At 40.0% G+C, this 19,459-nt stretch overlaps 1 protein-coding gene across 2 annotated transcripts in view; it reads right to left on the bottom strand.

Moving 5' to 3' along the window:
* Positions 1-11,426: 11,426 nt before the first annotated feature.
* The window catches only part of Tox3 (TOX high mobility group box family member 3), a 102,808-nt gene continuing 94,775 nt past the window's right edge, over positions 11,427-19,459 (bottom strand). For both annotated transcript variants that reach the window (XM_026392298.2, XM_026392297.2), the window contains exons 5-7: positions 19,020-19,247; positions 17,516-17,596; positions 11,427-12,179 (exon numbers count right to left, since the gene is read on the bottom strand). In XM_026392298.2, coding sequence (XP_026248083.2) covers positions 11,427-12,179; positions 17,516-17,596; positions 19,020-19,247 — 1,062 coding nt within the window. The remainder of the gene's footprint in view (positions 12,180-17,515; positions 17,597-19,019; positions 19,248-19,459) is intronic.

Consider the following 19,459-nt stretch of genomic DNA (forward strand, 5'->3'; position numbering starts at 1 on the left):
CATCTTTGCTCAGAAACAGTGAAGTGGAATGACAATGTGTTTTTCTGTCTACCTTTGTATGTGCCTGACATTCTCTATATTGCAGTTTGCACCAAACTCTTTTGCAACTATTTTTGTCGTAATTGACTGGATCTCTCTGCCTCTCTGTTCTCATCCCCTATAGTTTCTTATCAACCCAGCAGCCAGAATGATCCATTTCAGATATAAGTAAGATCATGTCATTCGACTATCCGCCAATTGCCAAAGACTGCACTTCTCAATCAGAGTAAAATCCCAGTACTACCCAGGGCCTGTTAGGGTCTGTTCCAGTGGTTTTTATACTAACAGGAAATTATCCAAACCTGGGGAAGGCTTAAAACAAACGCATTGATGCTGCATCCGAATCCAATTATGTCTATGTCAATTTCTGGAGATGCTTTTTTAAAAGGTTCCCTAGGTGATTCTTTTTTTTACATTATTATTATTATTATGGAGAATATTGAGCATACACAAAAGTAGCTGACTTCTGTGTACCCCTAACCCAGCCCCTGCACCTCTCCACCCATGGCCAATCCTGCCCCCACCAAATCCACCTCCTTCCTACACCTTGTCTATGATGGAGCCCATCCCAGACATCATCTCATTCTATCTATAAATATTTCAAAATGCAGCTCAAAGAATTAAAGACTCCTTCTTTCCTCCCAACATAACCACAATGCTGTTTTTAAATCTAAGGGGAAAAAATAAAAATGAACAGCTATTAAGATCCCCTGTGAGGATGTAGAACCCCAGCCTCCATGCCCTGCCTCCCTGCCTCCCACTTGAATCTTGTCTATGGCTCTTTCCCCCCTTCATCTCCCTCCATCCACAGGCTGCCCTGCCCTGCCTTTCTCTGAGTGAGTCTTTGCACTCACGTTCTCTCTGCCTGGGTTGATCTTTTCCTAGACAGGCCCAAGGAGATGCTATTTTTTAAAGGTTCCTCCCCTCCCCCACTGCCACTCTTTCAGTGAGCCCTTCCTTGAGTACCCTATTTAAACTTGTAGTTCCTTCTGTATACACCCTATCCCTCCTCCCTGTTTTTTTTTTAATATTATATTATGGGTACCCAAATCCTTACTGAATTAGCGAAACTGCATTCCCTATCAGAACACAACACCATGTAAACATTTGCTGAATGAATGCCTGAATGAGTGTCTCAATTAGGTAATGTTATGCCTCCCTGGGAGCCAAAAGGATAAGAAGTCAAATAAATAGATACTATATTTCATAAAGCTTAGAGAAAAACCCATAGCATTTGTAAACATGAAAAGGTGAGAATAATTAATAGATAGTGTATTCACAGTGAGCTATTAATGGAAACAAGGGTGTTTGAAATCAAATCCTAAATACTGAGGTCAACATCAGAAACGACTTTCATGAACAGTCCCTCTGGGGTGCTCCTGTGATAAAATTAAGCCAGTCTGCTAACAAGAGGGACTGTAGAGTCATAAAGAAACAGTTGCAATATATAGGCCAAAGTTAGCAGCATATGAATACATATGTATACCTTTGTGTTCTACCTTGGGAAAAAAAAAATAAGAAACTGGAATGAGCAATTCCAGGGCCAGGTAGTTAAAACCTCATGTGTCCTTTCTCACAAACATTCACATTCTCTTTCTCGGGGAACCTGATCTTGGAGTTCATTGAGTCAGGAGTGTGGTTGGCCACCTTCCAAGTGGAAAAAACAGCAGCACAGTTGAAAATCTCTGAAAGGCTAGAAACACACACTTGGGCATAAAAGTACTAAAGCCACACTTTCCTTCCTTCTTCCTCCAGGGCCAGGGAGGACATTAGAGACATTCTCTTTGGAAACCATATCTACAACAGGCTGTCTCCGTCCAGGCTTGGAACAGTAAGTACTGGTCACCGACATTACAGGGGAGCATACTCTCATTTCCCAAGCTGCTAAGGCACAAGATGTCTGCCTGTTTACCTGGCAGATAAATATCCTTACAGCAACAGGAGATGGATTTGCACGAGCAATGACCTCTGGATTGGCACCTGCTCCTCTGCTTAGAAATCATGGAAGTGAGTGAGATATCCAGATAATAGATGCTCTTTTCATTTCTCAATGCTAACACGGTGCACATGGAAACCCCTTAGCAATACGGTGATAAAGACTCCAGTCATCAAAGTCTAGCAGTTACCCTCAAGAGTCACAGATGAAAGTTCAGCAACAGATGCTAAGGAGCTTCATTGATTTCCATGCTCATTACACGTGTGTGAGAGAGCAGGGACAGCGCTAAAGTCACATGTTCTGAAATCCACTTCCAATGCCTTCCTGTTATCAGCAGGAAGAGCTTCCATGCTCATGAACACAGGCCTGTTTTATAAACACAATTAAAAGGAAATGAAGTTTCACTTAAAACTGTAATGAATTCTCTTTTGGGGGTGTTTTGTAGCTTGGGGGTGATAGAGACATAAGCGTAGATTTTTCTCCCATTAGAAGACATAGGAGATTATGTATTTAATGATCAGATATTATAGATTCACAATTCTGCCCAGAAATATTAAAAATAAGCATTATGCTAATGAGCCAATTGTCACAATTTGGCCTGGAGGAGCTTCACTGGGTTGGAGAAAGCTGGAACACAGGTACTCTCCCTAGAACGGACTCGTTTTTCTCTTTTGTAATTGCTAAAATACTGTTATCCACCTCCATCCATTCTTTGGGGTGGTCTAATGAGGATGGCTCCTGAAGTCTTACAGGTGACTTAAAAAAGGGAGTTTGCTACTGAACATAGAGGCAACTGGTTTTCCTGAGAATACGAGCAAGAGAACCCAGACTTTTTACATCTGCACCTTTGCCAAACCTTGGATAAGTTTGTAAACATCATAAAATATGTTACGATGTTTACATCATATGTCTCTTATTATTAAGAACTACTGTTGGAAGTATGAACAGAGTCTACTTCTTAAAATATTTTTTATATAATAGTTATGATATTCAATTATACAATAGTAATTGTGAATAATTATACCAAACCCCAGTCTGTTTTATGACTACTTCTCACGCTGAGCTCGAATACTCTACATAAACACCATCTGTATCAAACATAAAACTCTTAGTTGCTGTAAGAACACAGGCTTGCAAAATGTAGCTTATTAATTCTGGGCCAAGCAGTTTCATGGCTGTTGCCTGGGTCCTCACAAACCAAATGACTCTGATGATCTTCTCGGACTGTGTTGTGTCTTTGACTTAAAGCCTGGTTACCTGGGTGGTTCAGACTCATTGCAGGAATCATGACCCAGCTACCCAGAGGCTGACCCACCTCTGCAGTCTCTATTTAGCATCAAGGACACTTTGCTCTTCATAATTCTGCTGAATTCCTACATGTGCAGTGAAGATTTAAGCACTTAAGGTTGGTCAACAATGTTGCTTCCTGAATTTCCCTCCACACAATGTTAGTAAGATCTGTGAGTACCAGGTTCCTCCTCTAGAAATCCCCCAATGATTCCCCCCTAAAGAGGCCCCTCACTATGTGAAAGTTTTTTTGTTTGTTTGTTTGTTTGTTTAACAATTAAAAAGAATAGAAATTTAAGTGAGGCACTTGGCGCACACCTGTTATCCCAGCAGCTTGGGAGGCTGAGGCAGGAGGATCTCAAATTCAAAGCCAGCCTCAGTAACAGCAAGGCACTAAGGAACTCAGTGAGACCCTGTCACTATATAAAATACAAAATAGGGCTGGGGATGTGGCTCAGTGGCAGAGTGCCCCTGAGTTCAATCCCAATACTTCCTCCCCACAAAAAAAGAATAGCAACTTAAAAAAAGAGATGACTCTGATCTCTAAACAGTTTTTGGTTCAAGAATTTAAACTTCTGTAGACAACTAGAACCTATCTACTCAAGGCTGACCTAGAGAGATGAATTGAACAAAGTTCATATTTTGTTCCCAACAGACAAAATCAGTTGTTTTCTAGCAATAAGCACACTTTAGTCACAACCTAAAAATAAACCAGTTTCTTAGCAGCAAGTAAAACCTGACCCAAGAAAGATGATTTGTACCTGTTGTTGAGAGTCATTGTTTTGATTGGTTACTTGTGGCTAGCAGTTAATTGAGCCCAAGCAACACATTTCTGGGCTTTGGATGATCTAAAAACAAATACCATTGTCAAATTTTAGCATATTTCAATTTTGAAAATTTTCCCTGACAGAAGTTGGGATCGCCTTGCCAATCATGATTTTAGGAGTTCGGCTGTAAGAAAACATAGTATTTCTTTTTTGGGAGGAAGAGTGTGAGGGTCTCACCTCCAAATAACATGAGCAATTCTGATTTTATTTGCTGCATACAAATGGATACTACACATTTCCCCATGAAATGAGGTTCTGTTTTGGAAAGAACTGTGGCCATGCTCATATTCATTGGCCAAAATATTCTGAACATCATTAAAAAAAGTTCCAAGCTAGGTATGCCAGCATTTGGACAATTTATAAAAATGTTATTATGGACAAAATGGTGCCAGTCCTTCCAGGTAACTGTCCAAACATTCAAAGATGGATGTCTTAATTTGGCATCCAAAAAGCACACAAGAGGTCAGACTGTATGTAAGTAATTTCCTCAGATGCTGTTATTTGTCCCCTGGGATGCCACGTACTCAATACCAATTATAGAGGAGAGGATTAAGAATGGGCAGAAAGGGTGAGGGTTGGAACAGCAGGCCTGGGTAATTTGGACTAAGATCTTGTATCAAATTTGCAAATTACCAATTAAGGCAGGTTTAGGATGTGGCATCATTTTCGCTCATTGTGACAAACTGAGAATTAAGGCTGTCTCTTGCATGTCAGAGGGATGACAGCCATGACATATAACAAGGAATGTTATCAAAACCATCTTTCTCAGGAAGAATATATCCTTGGACGCAAGGCAAACTGACTGGAAAGAAAAAGGAGGGCAAAAATCTGAAAAGAAACCTACATCTCAAAATAACCATTACTTTGTTGATTTGGGGCAAGGCCCCCAAATACCTTAACAAATGGAAACCCCAAAAATATTCATTCACCAGAATACTCGTGTGTGCCTGGTGTTCCTGGTGAAGACATTTAGAATTCTACTCAACCTTAGCAAGAGACCATTTGCAATGTAAGATTTGGTGCTTTCTTTAAAATTAAGTCAACAGTACAATCTTGTTGACAGGGGAAGTATCTCCTTTGACAAGTGGCTCCCTGTGGTAGAATACACCCCGCTTAGCAAAAAGGGGCAGGTCTTCCCAGAAAGACTGGGAAGTCACAAAGCAGTGTGCAGGATGGAGATGGATTGACCCCTGTGTTTTCCCAGGCTCCATATTGGATCTCTTCACTGGATTCTGCACATAATGCATATCGAGACACACCCACCTGATGCCCACCCATCTCAGTCTCCCTTGAAACTTTCTTTTTCGTTATTGTTTTTTAAACATGTAGTGCAATATCATGCTTTGGCACATGGATGGCACCTGCAGTCCTAAAACTTGAACGCAAGTCAAAGCTGTTTGCTTGAATACAAAATAATGACAGAGAGACTGTGGTAAGGAAAACAATCAGACTGGAAAGTGTTCATGCCCAAACAAGGGCCAGGTGGCTCTGTGCCCCATTGAGGAACCCAGGTTGGGTGGCACTCACCTAGGTTTACTGCTTGCCTAGGCACATGGATGAGTGCCTCTGTTTAGTACTGCGATGGATTTCTATCAAGCAAGAGCATATACAGTTACACATCCTCTATACAATTATGTAAAAAATATATATGTCATACACAAATATTTGAAAGCAAACGTAATGACAGGAGACCTAGAATAAGAAAATGTCCACTCCAGTTTCAATTGTGCCTCTTCTAAACAAAAACATGGGAACAAGTCACAAGTCTCAGTGCCTCAGTTTCCTAATTAGTTCCACGAGGTTGACTCCTGCCCCATCTAGAGAAGAAAACGAACAAAGTAATCCACAGAAAATGGCTTTGAAAAGTACAGAGTGCTATACAAATGGCGGGGATAATGAGATGTTTTACAAAAGAGCATTATTCCTTTGCTAAGAAGTGTGCATCCACATTCACGTTTCCTATCTGTGAAGATTCTTCTTTGAAATTAAATTGAGACCATAACCAACATCCCTCCCAGCGCTGCCTGAGGTTTTACTCAGCAACAAAGCAAGGGTTTCTTTTCATCATTCATCACATTTGAGTTCAAGCACCGAGAGGTACTTTTTACCACTGGTGAAAATAGCTTTCTTTTCACAGCAGAAATGCAGAAAATGATGTCTCTCTTGATGCTAATGTCAGAATAAGGCTTATTCTACCATTGCCACCCAAAATGCCTGGATTTGCCTTTCTCGATGGAGTTCTTGCACCAGGAAGATGGAAGAGGTGTGTGGGAGAACTTGAAGCCCTGGCTTTACTTATGCATGTGAATAATCAAATACTGAGGTACATTTTTAAGGGGTGAGGGATCTTGCTCCGTTTTTCTTTCTGCTTTCAGTGCCAGCTGAGTACTCACTTGTAAAAACATAAGATAAAACTCTTCATGCATTCAGTCAACGCTGATCATAACCTTCCTTACTAGGAAGTCTTCAGTGATTTTTATGATTCCCTAGCAGACCTTCCACAATCTGACCTCAAACTTCCTTTCCAGAACTTTCTCCAGCTCACCTCTGCAAAAGCACTGTGTCCAGTTTTGCTGGATTCTCTACTGTGGCTCAGAGGTACTTGTGCTTTCAACATAAACAGCTTTCCTCCAACCCTCTCGTTGGCTAATCCTACCAGGATAGGACTTCCATTTTGGCCTACTGAATGAAATCTTACCCCAGTCTTCAAGGCACTTCTCAAATGCCAATAATTTCATGCAGCTTTCTCTAATACCCCTAACCAATTGCAATCTCTCCCCTTCCTAAATGAATGCTCATTTTCTCAGATTCAATAAACCGACCCCACCCCACACATGAATTTGTTTTGTGTCCCTGGTGGGTACATTGATCATTCTGTCCAGTGGGTATCTTCCCTACCCCAATAAAAAATGAAAACTCCTCAGGTGAAGGCTAGCTTTGTTATCTTTAATTTTTTTTTTTTGGTAAACTTTTATTATGGAAAATTTCAAGCATATACAAAGTAAACAGAAGGTCCTGTTTATTTTTGCTCCTCCTTTGGGACCAATCACCAGGTTTTGCATGTTGCAGAAGTAAAATTAAGTAATTAGGGCCTTAGGCAAATGTAGCTGTCTGTCTGCATATCTGATTTCACATCTATGGGATGAGGAAGCTTTTCCTTAGCAACACACACTGATGCATACAACGTACACACCTGTAGGATCACAGTTGATACCAGTCAAACCGGTTCACCAGCTTTAACATTCTGGAAAGCCTTAATCCTTGTGGTCAGTTCAGATAGTAAAACTAACTACATCTGTGTAGACCAGGGACAAAAGTTTATATACTGAAGAATATTTTCAAAGATAATTCAAGTCTGGTTGTATGTCTGTGGTTTCTTAGTAAGGCACATTTTTTTTATAAGTGTAAGGATATTTGCAATATTTGAAGGATAACATCAAAAGTTCTCTATTTAAAAATATCTTCTTCCTCCCCAAACCTCAACGTCAGGGACTTAGTCTATTTGAGACAGGCTATTTTTTTTTTTAACTTGTGCCTTTTAGCCCATTAATTTTTGCTATTATGTGTGTTTGTGTGTGTGTGTGTGTGTGTGTGTGTGTGTGTGTTTTGGGGAGCAGTGAAATCCTTAAAGTGAACCAGGATTCTACAGTGATAGATTACATGTCCATGCTGTGTCATATCCAATGAACTCAAATTGACTGTACGCTGCATTATTCTGTTAGTGCATGGAGGATCAATAAATATGGGGGAAATCCACCCAGCTCTCCACTTTCCCATCCGATTCTAGTAGGTCTGAGACGGATCATGCTACTGTGATGTGTACACCACGGCTAAGGCAGGCAGGTGGTGCATAGACACCATTCAAACTTGGCCTATTCAATCCCAACTCCTCTAACGCTCCATTCATGCATAGCAAAACACCATCTGGTCCTATTTTGCCTCCAGCAATCACAGCTGACCAAAAACGATAATAACAGCTGTTGCAAAACAAAAGCCAAACAAAGGGGGTTGGGGGGGGGGGAGGAAAGGTTAGATTGAAGTCCAGTGCTGAAAAATGTTCCATGAAGTGAGAAATGGCAAAGAAACCATTCAGATGTCTAAAGTCCACTGAATGGACACAGCGGAGGACTCCTACTTAAACTTGAGATATTAATCCATCTGTCTAGAAAGCCTTCGAACCTCCATCAGGTGGTAATATATTGCAGAAATTATGCTGCACGAAGGCATTTAAGCTTTTGTTCTTTGAGTCGGGAACTAATGACCCCGTGTCAGCTAAAAATGAAAACTCCTTATGTTCTTTCATCACACGGCAGTACAGGTTAATGCAAAAAGAACATGTTTAGCCAAGAGTAATAAAATAATGTCCCCACTGCAGGGGGGAGGCAAGGTAGACATGAGATGGAGGTGACAGGGGAGAGGAGAGACCCCTTAATGTCTATATACCACATACCACTTAAGAGGTCTGTACCAATCAGATACCACATTTCTCATGCCTCTGTTTCATTACCCTGATTTATTTCTGATCTGTAACTGGAAAAAGAAAAAAGAAAAAAAAAAGTGCACCAGGACTTACTTAAATCTCAGGAATAGAAACAAGTTTCATGAATAAATTAAAATACTAGTTGATTCATAATATGCTTTTGTGAATCCGAGAAAAATAATTTGATAAAAAGGTTGGAAGATTGTTTTCATGATTCAAGCCTTTTGACATTTTAAATACATAATTTTGCCTGGTGATTAATTTTTAAAACTGTAGTAATTAAAGTATTGGTTTATTTTTTTTTTCTCTTTTTTTCCCCTGGAATTGACCGTCAGTGGCTTAGCAGCATTTAATCAAATGTGATAAAACCTAAGATTTATAAAATCATTTAATAGATGTTACAACACCTGCCTCTAACTGCAAACAGTTGAAAACAGACTTCACTTGCAATTAAGTCTTATCACTAGTGACATTTTTTTCCAAGCAATACTTCATGGGTTTTCAAAATGACAATTATAGAACTAATACACAATTACTGTCACATGTAGTTTAGCAATTAATTTTGAAGACATTTGTCTAAAGGTTTCACAACAGAATATAAAATGGTTCTTATTGTTATGTAATGTTAGTTTCAATTCACAGAAAATCTTTTACCATCAGCTCTGCTTCTGATGGGTCTGATGTATTTCTTTGTGGAATAGAATGTCCCCTTGTAGATGTGATTAGGCATCTTCCTAAGACTGTTTGAACACGGATACCTGTCAACTAATACATCTTATGAAAAGCTTCAATTTAGACATAAATTTTTCTACGGCAAGAAATCTATAAATTTATAATTAGAATCTCTTGCTGTTCAATATTTGTACATAATACAGAGTACGCAAGGATTATGAAATATTGAAAGCTGAATTCATTATTCATAACCCACAACATACAGTAAATATTCTTTGAAATACAACAACTTTGAGGAATCCATATTCTATTATTTTTGAATGTCTTGCACACAGTATCTCTGGACAGCACCACACACACACACACACCCTCATTTTTCCAGATTAGGATTCTGGTCAGGGTTGACACTTGCTGTTTTTAATTTTCATTTTATCATAAGCAGTTTAAGACTGTTGCCAGTGGTAATTTGCAATTTTTATCAAGACCTCTTCATTATAGCTTCTGACAGGACAGATGCTGTAATTAATCATGCAAGACAACTGGGGATAGTGGTCACACGGCTCTCAAAGAGAAGCCACCATAGAGCAAAAAAGAGGGGGAAGAAATGGGCACTGAAATAATTATTTTGGCTTTAAAATTAGCATTCACCATCCATTTTAATAGCAATAACCACACCATGCCAGATAGTTGTGGCCCCAAAAGAGAAGATGATTGCTTTTCTCTATTTACCTTGTACCTGCATCTTAACAAAAAGAATATTATAAAGATATTTCCAGTACTTTTTAAGGACTCTGGTTTTAGCCTGATCAATCAGAATTCTTAGCCACGAATATCACGTTTCCAAATGAAAATGAAACGACGAAGCTGGGGTGGAAATTAATGGAGCACGTGCCCTATTTCCCCATCTTATATGTATTCAAGGAAACGAAAGTGAAATTTGACATAGCATTTTATTTGAAAAGTGAACAGTTTCCTCGTTGTTGCATCAAAATACAGTCCACAGTTTTTACTGAAATGTGTTTATTCTATAGCAAGATAAAAGCATTTTGTTTCAGTTTAAGCAAAATACAAACAACTTAATCGCTGCTATCGTTAACTCATAAAAAAGTATAAAACAGCATAAAAACACAATAAGCAACGTAGCAATGAATGGTTTATGTCACCAGTGTTTACGTTAAAGCCTCATTTAGGAAAACTTTACAACACATGATATGAAAACTTACAACTTTGAAAGAAAATATTTACATTGATTATTCAGATGTAGTGTGCCTTTTAAATATTCTACCGGTATTACATCATAATAAAAACTCTTGCTTTTTTTCTTTTTAAATCTTAACTTTTGTAATAACTGTTTTCATTTAAGTGCATTTCCCTTTTAAAAATACAGTGTTTTTATTTTTCGAAACTTGTCACTCAAAACACGGAATATAGTATTCACATTTCTTTTCTTCTAATTGCAATGAATAGGATGGGCTAACAGTGGTCATAGATATTGTTACAACATATACTGTGGCTTGATTTGGAGAAGTCCTGGATAAAAAGTGGAAATGAGTCAATAATTGAATTTAATCACTTGCATTTTTTTTTTCTGGAGAGATTTAGGAAAAAAAAATAAGAGCTTTGGCAAAAGTCTGTGATTTACATTATTATTATTTTTTTTTCATGACAAAAAAATGCCATCAACAATTTACATCATACAAATGTTTGTATGAAACTGGATCTTCATATTTCAGGTAGTTACAACTGTGCTTTTTATTTTTATTTTATTTCATTTTTAGGGCTTCGGAAGTTCAAACAGCCTGGAAGTGTGGTTAACTCACTTCTGCAGAAATAAGGCCATTTTCTATGACTCAGAGAGGCCAGTTTATAGTCATCAGTAATGTCCCAGGATTCATTAAACGGTTTGATTCACATATTGTAGGTATAGCCTGAATAAATAAAAAAAGGCATCACATAAAAGAGCACAGCTTTCCTTGTTTAAAAACGAAGTGATTGATAGTCAGCTAAGAGGTGGTACCCAGCTACACTGTAGTTCTTATTGCCTATCTAATAGACGCTCGAGAGGACCGTTTGATCTGTTACACATTTCTGCATAACCAACACCAGCTTACACGTTCCAGCCCCGTGTGCCTTCCCCTCCTGTGTCGCTCTCCTCGGCACGCAAATCCACCTGCGGTGTGCATCTTCAGAAAATACTGACCTGTGACAATACTTGAGTCTGTGTCTGAGACTGGATTTGCGACTGGTGCTGCTGAGAGGCCGGCTGGGGGCTCCCGATGGCAGGGATGGGGGATGTGATCTGAGAGGTGACAGGAGAGTGCTGCCGGGGAGAAGGCTGAGACTGGTGCTGCATGTGTTGCAGCTGCTGCAGCTGGATGTGCTGCTGCAGCTGCTGCTGCAGCTGCTGTTGGTTGATTTGCTGCTGGAGATGCTGCTGCTGCTGCTGCTGCTGCAGGTGCTGCTGCATGTGGTGCTGAAAATGCTGCTGCTGCATCTGCTGCTGGATCTGCTGATGCATTTGGTGCTGCTGGAGTTGCTGCTGCTGCATCTGTTGCATCTGTTGCTGCTGCTGCTGCTGTTGCTGTTGCTGCAATTGCATCTGATGCTGTTGGGTTTGCACCGAAGGGCTCACTTGGGTGGAGGTGGCTGAGCCAACCATGGTGGTCCCCATGGAGCTTATCAGCGGAGCCCCAATGTTCGAGGGCATGTTGGCCGCGATGGTGACCGATGTGACAATCTGGTTCATGGGGAGTCTCATGGTTAAGGGTTTGGGAGCGATTGACCTAGGGAGCGACTGTGAGAGAGTCTGAGGTGAGGCTGGTACCGTTCCGTGTTGAGCCAGTGGAGTGTTGAGAAGGAGGGAGGAAGTCAGATTGGTCGACGCCAGGGTCTGCTGAACAGAACGAATGGTCTGGGCTTCTGCTGACTCAGCGGCAGCCTGAATTTGGGGGAAGAAAATTCCAGAATGTTATGATCTACAAGTATGTAGAGTACCTACATATTTTTAAGCATTATAAATTGACTCAATGACAGCCACCAAGATTCATGCCTTCCTATCTCCATGGCCTTTGTCATGTGACTGTTTAGCTCCTCTGGGACACAGTCAAATTCTCTACCCTCTTGAGTCAAAGCTGCCCTTGTGCCTTTGCTTTGGTCACTAGAATGGAATGAAAGAAGCACTATCCAATATCCACACTAAGGCTCAAGACCGTGCACCCTTCCACTCACTCTCTGGCAACCTATCAGCACCATGTGCAGGCCAGACACATGACCCAAATGGCCCCCCTCAAGAGCCCACTCACTGCCAGCCAGCCAACTACAGGCATGCAAGTGACTCCAGCCACGTCCCCAACAACCTGTGAGCTGACCCCAGATAGAGGATCTGAAGAACCAACCAGCTATCTGGCTTGCTAAGAGATAAGTGCTTCTTTATAAGTCACTGTGCTTTGTGGTTGGTAGTTACACAACACTACTGCGTAACAAAAGATGACTGGTACAGGCTTTTAAAAATACTGACTCTTCAGCATTTAAGTCCATACTAACCTCACCACTGAGGTACCACACATTGAAAAAACAATGAAGCGCAGACTGCCTGAGTTCAAATCCAGCTCTGCTACTGAACAATTTTGTATCTTTGGGCCATTTAATTCATCCATCTATTCTTGAGTTTCCTATAGGGCATTGACCTTATACAGAGGTTATTCGAATTAAATGAGCTCATGTGTTAAGCATTTAGAACAGTGCTTGGCCCTTGAGAAGCACTTGATAAATGTTATGTATTTTCATCAATTAACAACTACTACCACCAGAAAACTACCACTACTAGAAAACTTCAAAACCCTGTGTTTTCATAATTATTTATGCCAGTGCTCACTTGACTATAAGAAAACATAATTAGTTTACTCTGAGATACTAAACCAAAGTCCTTTACATCTTTAGAAATGTTTCCGGTTTACCAACTGTGATTTTTTGGGGTACTGGGGATTGAACCCAAGTGTGCTTCGACACTGAACCACATCCCCAACCTTTTTCAATTTTGTTTTGAGACAGATCTTGCTAAGTTGCTTACATCCTTGCCAAGTTGCTGAGGCTGGCTTTGAATTCCTGATTCAGTCTCCTGAGCTGCTAGGATTACAGACATGTGCCACCATGCCTGACTAGCCATGGTGAAGATCTCCAGAATTTATCAAAGGATAAGAGAAGAATGTTCAACCTTCACATGCCTGAACAATCTCTTAATGACACATGAAAAATCTGTGGTCCAACATGGAAACCTATTCTGTGCTAAAAATACACTAATTACTTCCACAAGGGTAAATTATTTTACAAATGCAATAGTGATTGGAATACTTCATCTTAAAAACTATTTTCTTTCTTCTTTTGTTCCGCAAAATTAGAGATGCCTTTTGAGAAGGAAGGAGCAGGGGGCACTTTGGAGACATCAAGTGGCCTTCTAGTATCTTTCATGATTTAAAGTACTTATAGATTTTATGACACCAATTATAAAACCCTGCTATTAGAAGAAACCTGAGTCACCTTACAAGGAGTCCCCCAAGTAGACAAAGTCATTTCTGAGGGTTTCTGATTGAACACAAAATTGTCACTGTAAAGTACCATCTCTCTGTGAACAACTCTCTGCCTTATGAAAACCCAGAATGACTACCTGCTACGAGAGGGTCCCATTTTGAAGACTTAGGGTAAGATAATGGCTATAAATATTCAAAATTGTCTTAAAAAAAACCTCATGATATGACGCACAAAGTACATATAAATATGTATACATAGATCATATATACTCTAATGTTGGAAAATTACCAAGGTAGTCTCAAGGAAGAAACCACAGGAAAGTCTACATGGGCAATTGCATCATTATGCATTTAACAGGGGCCATCTTGATAGTAAGTGGAGCTGGGTGGGTGATTGTAGAGTTCCTGTCTTGCCATGTTTACTCTCCTATGGTTGAATAGTAAGCTTCTCTTAATTTCCTGGAAGATGAAAAGTGACAGTGGGGTCACTACTTAAGGAAGGAAATCCTAGGCTCTTGCACACAGAGGTGTCCAGTAAATGGAAATATGATGCACCCGCTATGTTATCTGTAACCATGAGGATGAGATCTTGCTCGAGGTTATTTCACCCCTTGGATGAGTAGTCTGTCTAAGACACGGAAATCTCAATTAGCTCCCCTTACATCCTGGCTCTTATATTTGAAAACTAAAATCATATGTGTCCAATTTCTTGTCTCCTGATTCTTGTAATTATTCTACTAGGATTTGATTTTCAGTCTTCACCAGCATGGAGGCAACATGCTGGACAGCCTGCAATGGGTCCCCATCTCTTTAAATTATGGGTTCCAAATCAGCCAGTTCTGCTGATGATCTGATCATCACTCTGTGCAATTAGAAGCTGCCTCCTCTGAGATCACGGTATTGGCAGCTATTTCACACTTTGGGTTCAGGAGGAAATTATTCAAGCTTATACCTCAAGGACTACTTTAGGTCTCTGAGTATAGATTTAGGATCCTCCCAAACAATATCTACTAAGTTAAAAAATGAAACAGTACTTTGAGGTTTACTCTTTTAAAAATTATGACCCATTGGGTTTCTGGGGGTCATTGAAGTCCATCAGGAAACACCTCTGGATCCTGATCTTAATCCAATTATCACTTTTTTAAAAATTTGTTCTAATTAGTTATACATGATAGCAGCATGCTACAATTTATCACTTTTAAGTTATGCCTTCTAAGTTAGTCAGAGACTTGATGAGCCCGGCCATGGTTGTTGTTATCTGAGAAACTGGTTCTTGGCTTCAATCCTTGTATGGTCCATTATTCATTCTTTAATGCACAAAGATCACTTGTACCTGCTTCTGGGTAAATGAATGAATAAATGATCTACTGAAGAAGTACAGCTCTTCCCTGCACTCCCATCTCATTAACCACCTCTACCTCCAGTGTGAACACCTGTAGCTCGCAGAGTTTTCTAGCAGTGTGCAAATCTGAGTACAGAATCAGTATATTTCCCAGCATGTGTCTTCCAGAGTCTCAGAAAAGGGTTTTGCTATTGACTCAATAAATGTTTCCTCTTTCTAACAAAGTGGGAAGTGTCCTGAGAGCAGGAGGACCCCTGTGGATCCGATTCTGAGCAGCTGCCAGGGGCAAATCTTTTTTTTTTTTTAATATATTTTTAGTTGTAGATGGACTTTATTTATCTATTGATTTACTTATTTATTATGTTATGTGGTGCTGAAGAGGGAACCCAGTGGCTCACACATACAAGGCAATCGCTCCACCACTGAACTACAACCCCAGCCCGGCAAATCTCCCCCCAATCCTGGGAATTTTAATTTTATTTATTTGTTTTTAATTTTAATTGATTTTTTAAAAAATAAATGACAGCAGAATACATCACAATTATTACACATATAAAGCACACTTTTTCATATCTCTGGTTGTATGTAAAGTATGTTCACACCAATCTGTATCTTCATACATGTACTTTGGATAATGATGTCCATCACATTCCACCGCCCTTGCTCACCCCTTACCCCTGCTCCCACCTGGCAAATCTCAGTGTAAAGAAAAAAACTCAGGTGAAAAGAGAGAAAGGCAGTAAACCCTTTCACATCGGCTCCAAAGTCCTCTGTTGTATCTGAGACAACACTGACAATGAAATGGCATCTTGACTTCCCAGAAGAATTATATCCACAGCAAAAACATTAGTTCAAACTATCCTCTCCAAAGCCCATCTAAATTCTAGGCAAAGACAAAGTAATTAAATATTAAAATGATGCAAACAGCTCAGGGCTGGGGGCATAGCTCAGTGGTAAGAGCATTTACTTAGCATGTATGAGGTCCTGGGTTCAATCCCCAGCATGGCAAAATAATAAATAAATAAACAAACAACATAGCTCACATTCCTTTTGGATCAAGGTAACAATCAACTAGAGTGGCATTTGCCTTGGAATTGTGTAATACATCAGGGTCCATTTATAGTCTAAGTAAAATACACATGCTTTGTCTTAGTACTTGGAACATTTATTTTTTATTTATTTTAATAATCATGAGGTTTATTTGTTTATATCATTTGGAACAGTTTCGTCAAAAATAGACTATTTTATACTCATACATTGTTGATGGGACTGCAAAGTGGTGCAACCACTCTGGAAAGCAGTATGAAAATTCCTCAAAAGACTTGGAATGAAACCACCATTTGACCCAGTTATCCCACTCCTCAGTATATATCCAAAGGACTTAAAATCAGCATACTACAGTGACACAGCCACATCAATGTCTATAGCAGCTCAATTCACAATAGCCAACCATCTAGGATGGTTCCATAGATGCCCTTCAACAGACAGATGGATAAAGAAAATGTGGTATATATACACAATGGAATATTACTCAGCCATAAAGATGAATGAAATTATGGCATTTGCTGGTAAATGGATGGAACTGGAGAGTTACCATGCTAAATAAAATAAGCCAATCCCCCCAAACCAAAGGTCAAATGTTTTCTCTCACATGCAGATGCTAACTCAAAATAGGTGGGATAGAGGTGGGGGTTCATGGGATTGGGCAAGGCAAAGTGGGGGGATGGGAGAGGGGGATGGAAATGAGAAAGATAGTAGAATGAATCAGACATAACTTTCCTATGTTCACATATGAATACAGGACCAGTTTAACTACACATCATGTACAACGCAAGAATGGCAAGTTACATTCCATGTACATATGATATGTGAAAATACATCCTACTGTCATGCATAACTAAAAAGAACAAATAAAAAATATTAAAAATGCACCATTGTGGGCTGGGGATATAGCTCAGTTGGTAGAGTGCTTCCCTCACATGCACAAGGCCCTAGGTTCCATCCCCAGCAACACACACAAAAAAAAAGCACCATTGCCTAAGAGGATAATGTAACTACTGAAAAATTTATGATATGGTCTTCCAAAAGGCCTGACAAAATCACCTCCCAGATTTAAATCGAGGACATTAAGACAGATTCCAATCTCCGACACAAGGAAAGAGTAAAAGGCTATTGAAGATTTGTATTTGTGTGGCCACGTACATCTGTATATACCGATCTGTGAACCTTCTAGCAACGTTTCCGACTCAGAAGCCTACATGAAGTCCTACTGCTCCCCTCCTCATTCAGCAGATCTCTGAGGAGATCAAGGTTAAGATGCTCAGATACTTTTCATCAGCTCTCCGGGGAGTCACACCTGTGTTTCTGAGGCCGGAGGGCTGCTTCCCGCCCTGAACACAGGCTTACCTTAGAAACGAGGCTGGCCCTGTATGCAGCCAGGGCCTTCAGGTATTCCTTTTTGGCAGCTTCTGTTTTCCTTTTATATACCTATTAAAAGACAACAGTTAGCACTGCCTTTAGCTTATAAACTCTCAGCTATTAAAATAACAGCCGCACAAATTAGGTCGCATAAACATCACTCACCTACAAAGTTTGGTCTCCTCGCCCTTTGATGTTTAAATGTTACCCACAAGCACGTGGATATTAAAAACACACCGAACCCTGTCCTCAGCACTGCAGCACCACTGGGATGTTTATTCTAAGAATGAGGGAAAAGATCTGGGGTTGCCACAGAGAGATGCCTTCAGAGCTGAAGGCCTCATGCTAAGGCAGCAAATAACCAGCTTTGCCACAGATAGCTTAAATTCTAGTAAATAACGAGCTTCTCTATCCGTGTTTCTTTTGGAGAGGGAAAAACAACAACAAAAAATTAACTCAGAAATAATAAAAGGTGGAAGATTTCCATTAGTGAGATCAATGAATTACATAATTAAATCCCAGTATATTAAGTATGATTTGGGCTTCCTTTTATGAAATTGTCTGATGGCTAGGTGGTAGACCAAAACGCAACTATTTTTCTCTCCAGAGCATGAAAGTTTGGTTTGCCAGTTCCTTAGAACTCCACTTAGAGGACAGAAAATCAGTCCTCTGTACAGGTGATAAGCTCATGGCAAACAAACAGGGAATTTCAATACTTGTACCCTCTCAATGAACTAGCCACCGGAAATGAGTTCATGATTCCTTTAAAAAAAAAAAAAAAATCCCAAGTTTTCCACTCTTTATTCCTGAAACAATTATTCTATTTTATCACTAATAAGGGTCTATTCTTCTGTGACCATATAAAAGTTGACTCCTGTTAATGGTAATTGGGAGGACCAGCCCCCAAGGAACCCATTCTTCACTTCGGTTCGTGTGGAGTCGTTTTGAGGGGAAGGAGAGGAGGCTAGGGCCCTAAGGAAGTATCTCCCACCAGCATGGCTAATCTCTGAATACCTCTCACACTGCCTAGCTTTAAAATGAACTTGGAATAAAATTTCAAATGCCCAGTGACAATAATGAGACACGCAGAGGCAGCTTCAAAGTTTGGAAACCCACCAGGATAGCACAAGGGTTCAGAAAGATGATCAATGGGAAAGCAGGCAGGATGGACCTAATCCCTTTGTAGGGCCCTTTTTGAACAAAGGGGGAAAAAAAAATTCCACATTATTTAAAATGAAAAGATTATCATCAAAAGTTGATGCTTGCAGGCTACTGCCTGGATTTCTTCCAACCCTCCTGTGACCGGATTCTGAACATGCACCCTTAAACTGACTGAGAAATCGATGTAACTAGAGAGTTGCTTGGATTTACATGCATGTGTTTTAATGCCATAGCTTAGAAAGGCTTTCATAAGAAGCAATCATATTAATGGAATGGATGCACTCAGAAAATACATGAGGAATATTCTGGTAACTTCAGATCTTTGCCTCACCTGCTTCTGCTCTTCTCCAAGACTGTCCCACATAGACGCGACGATTTTTGAGACCTCTCCGAAGGTTGCATTGGGGTTTTGACCTTTAATTGCAGCCTGTGTGTCTCTGAAAAACAGGGCATATGCTGATACTGGCTTCTGCGGCTCATTGGGATCTTTCTTTTTCTTTTTCTTTGGAGTCTTGGGCTTCTTGCCAGAATCTGGAGCGGCTCTTTTCTCTCCAATGGCCTGCAAAGCGGGAAGAAAATTCACTGCCTAGAATGTACTTGCAGAGAATACAGCGAGACTTGCTCAGATCCACAATTGTTCTTTGAAGGTTTTGTTAAGCATCATCAACAGATGAATCACCACCAAAAGCGGGGGAGGGGCGGATTTGCTTAGAGTTAACTGGACAGCAGAGATTAGCATTTAGAACACTGATTAATGAGACCCAGAAGTAT

This window comes from Urocitellus parryii, chromosome 15 (genome assembly GCF_045843805.1).
Source record: "Urocitellus parryii isolate mUroPar1 chromosome 15, mUroPar1.hap1, whole genome shotgun sequence".
NCBI classification, from domain to species: domain Eukaryota; kingdom Metazoa; phylum Chordata; class Mammalia; order Rodentia; family Sciuridae; genus Urocitellus; species Urocitellus parryii.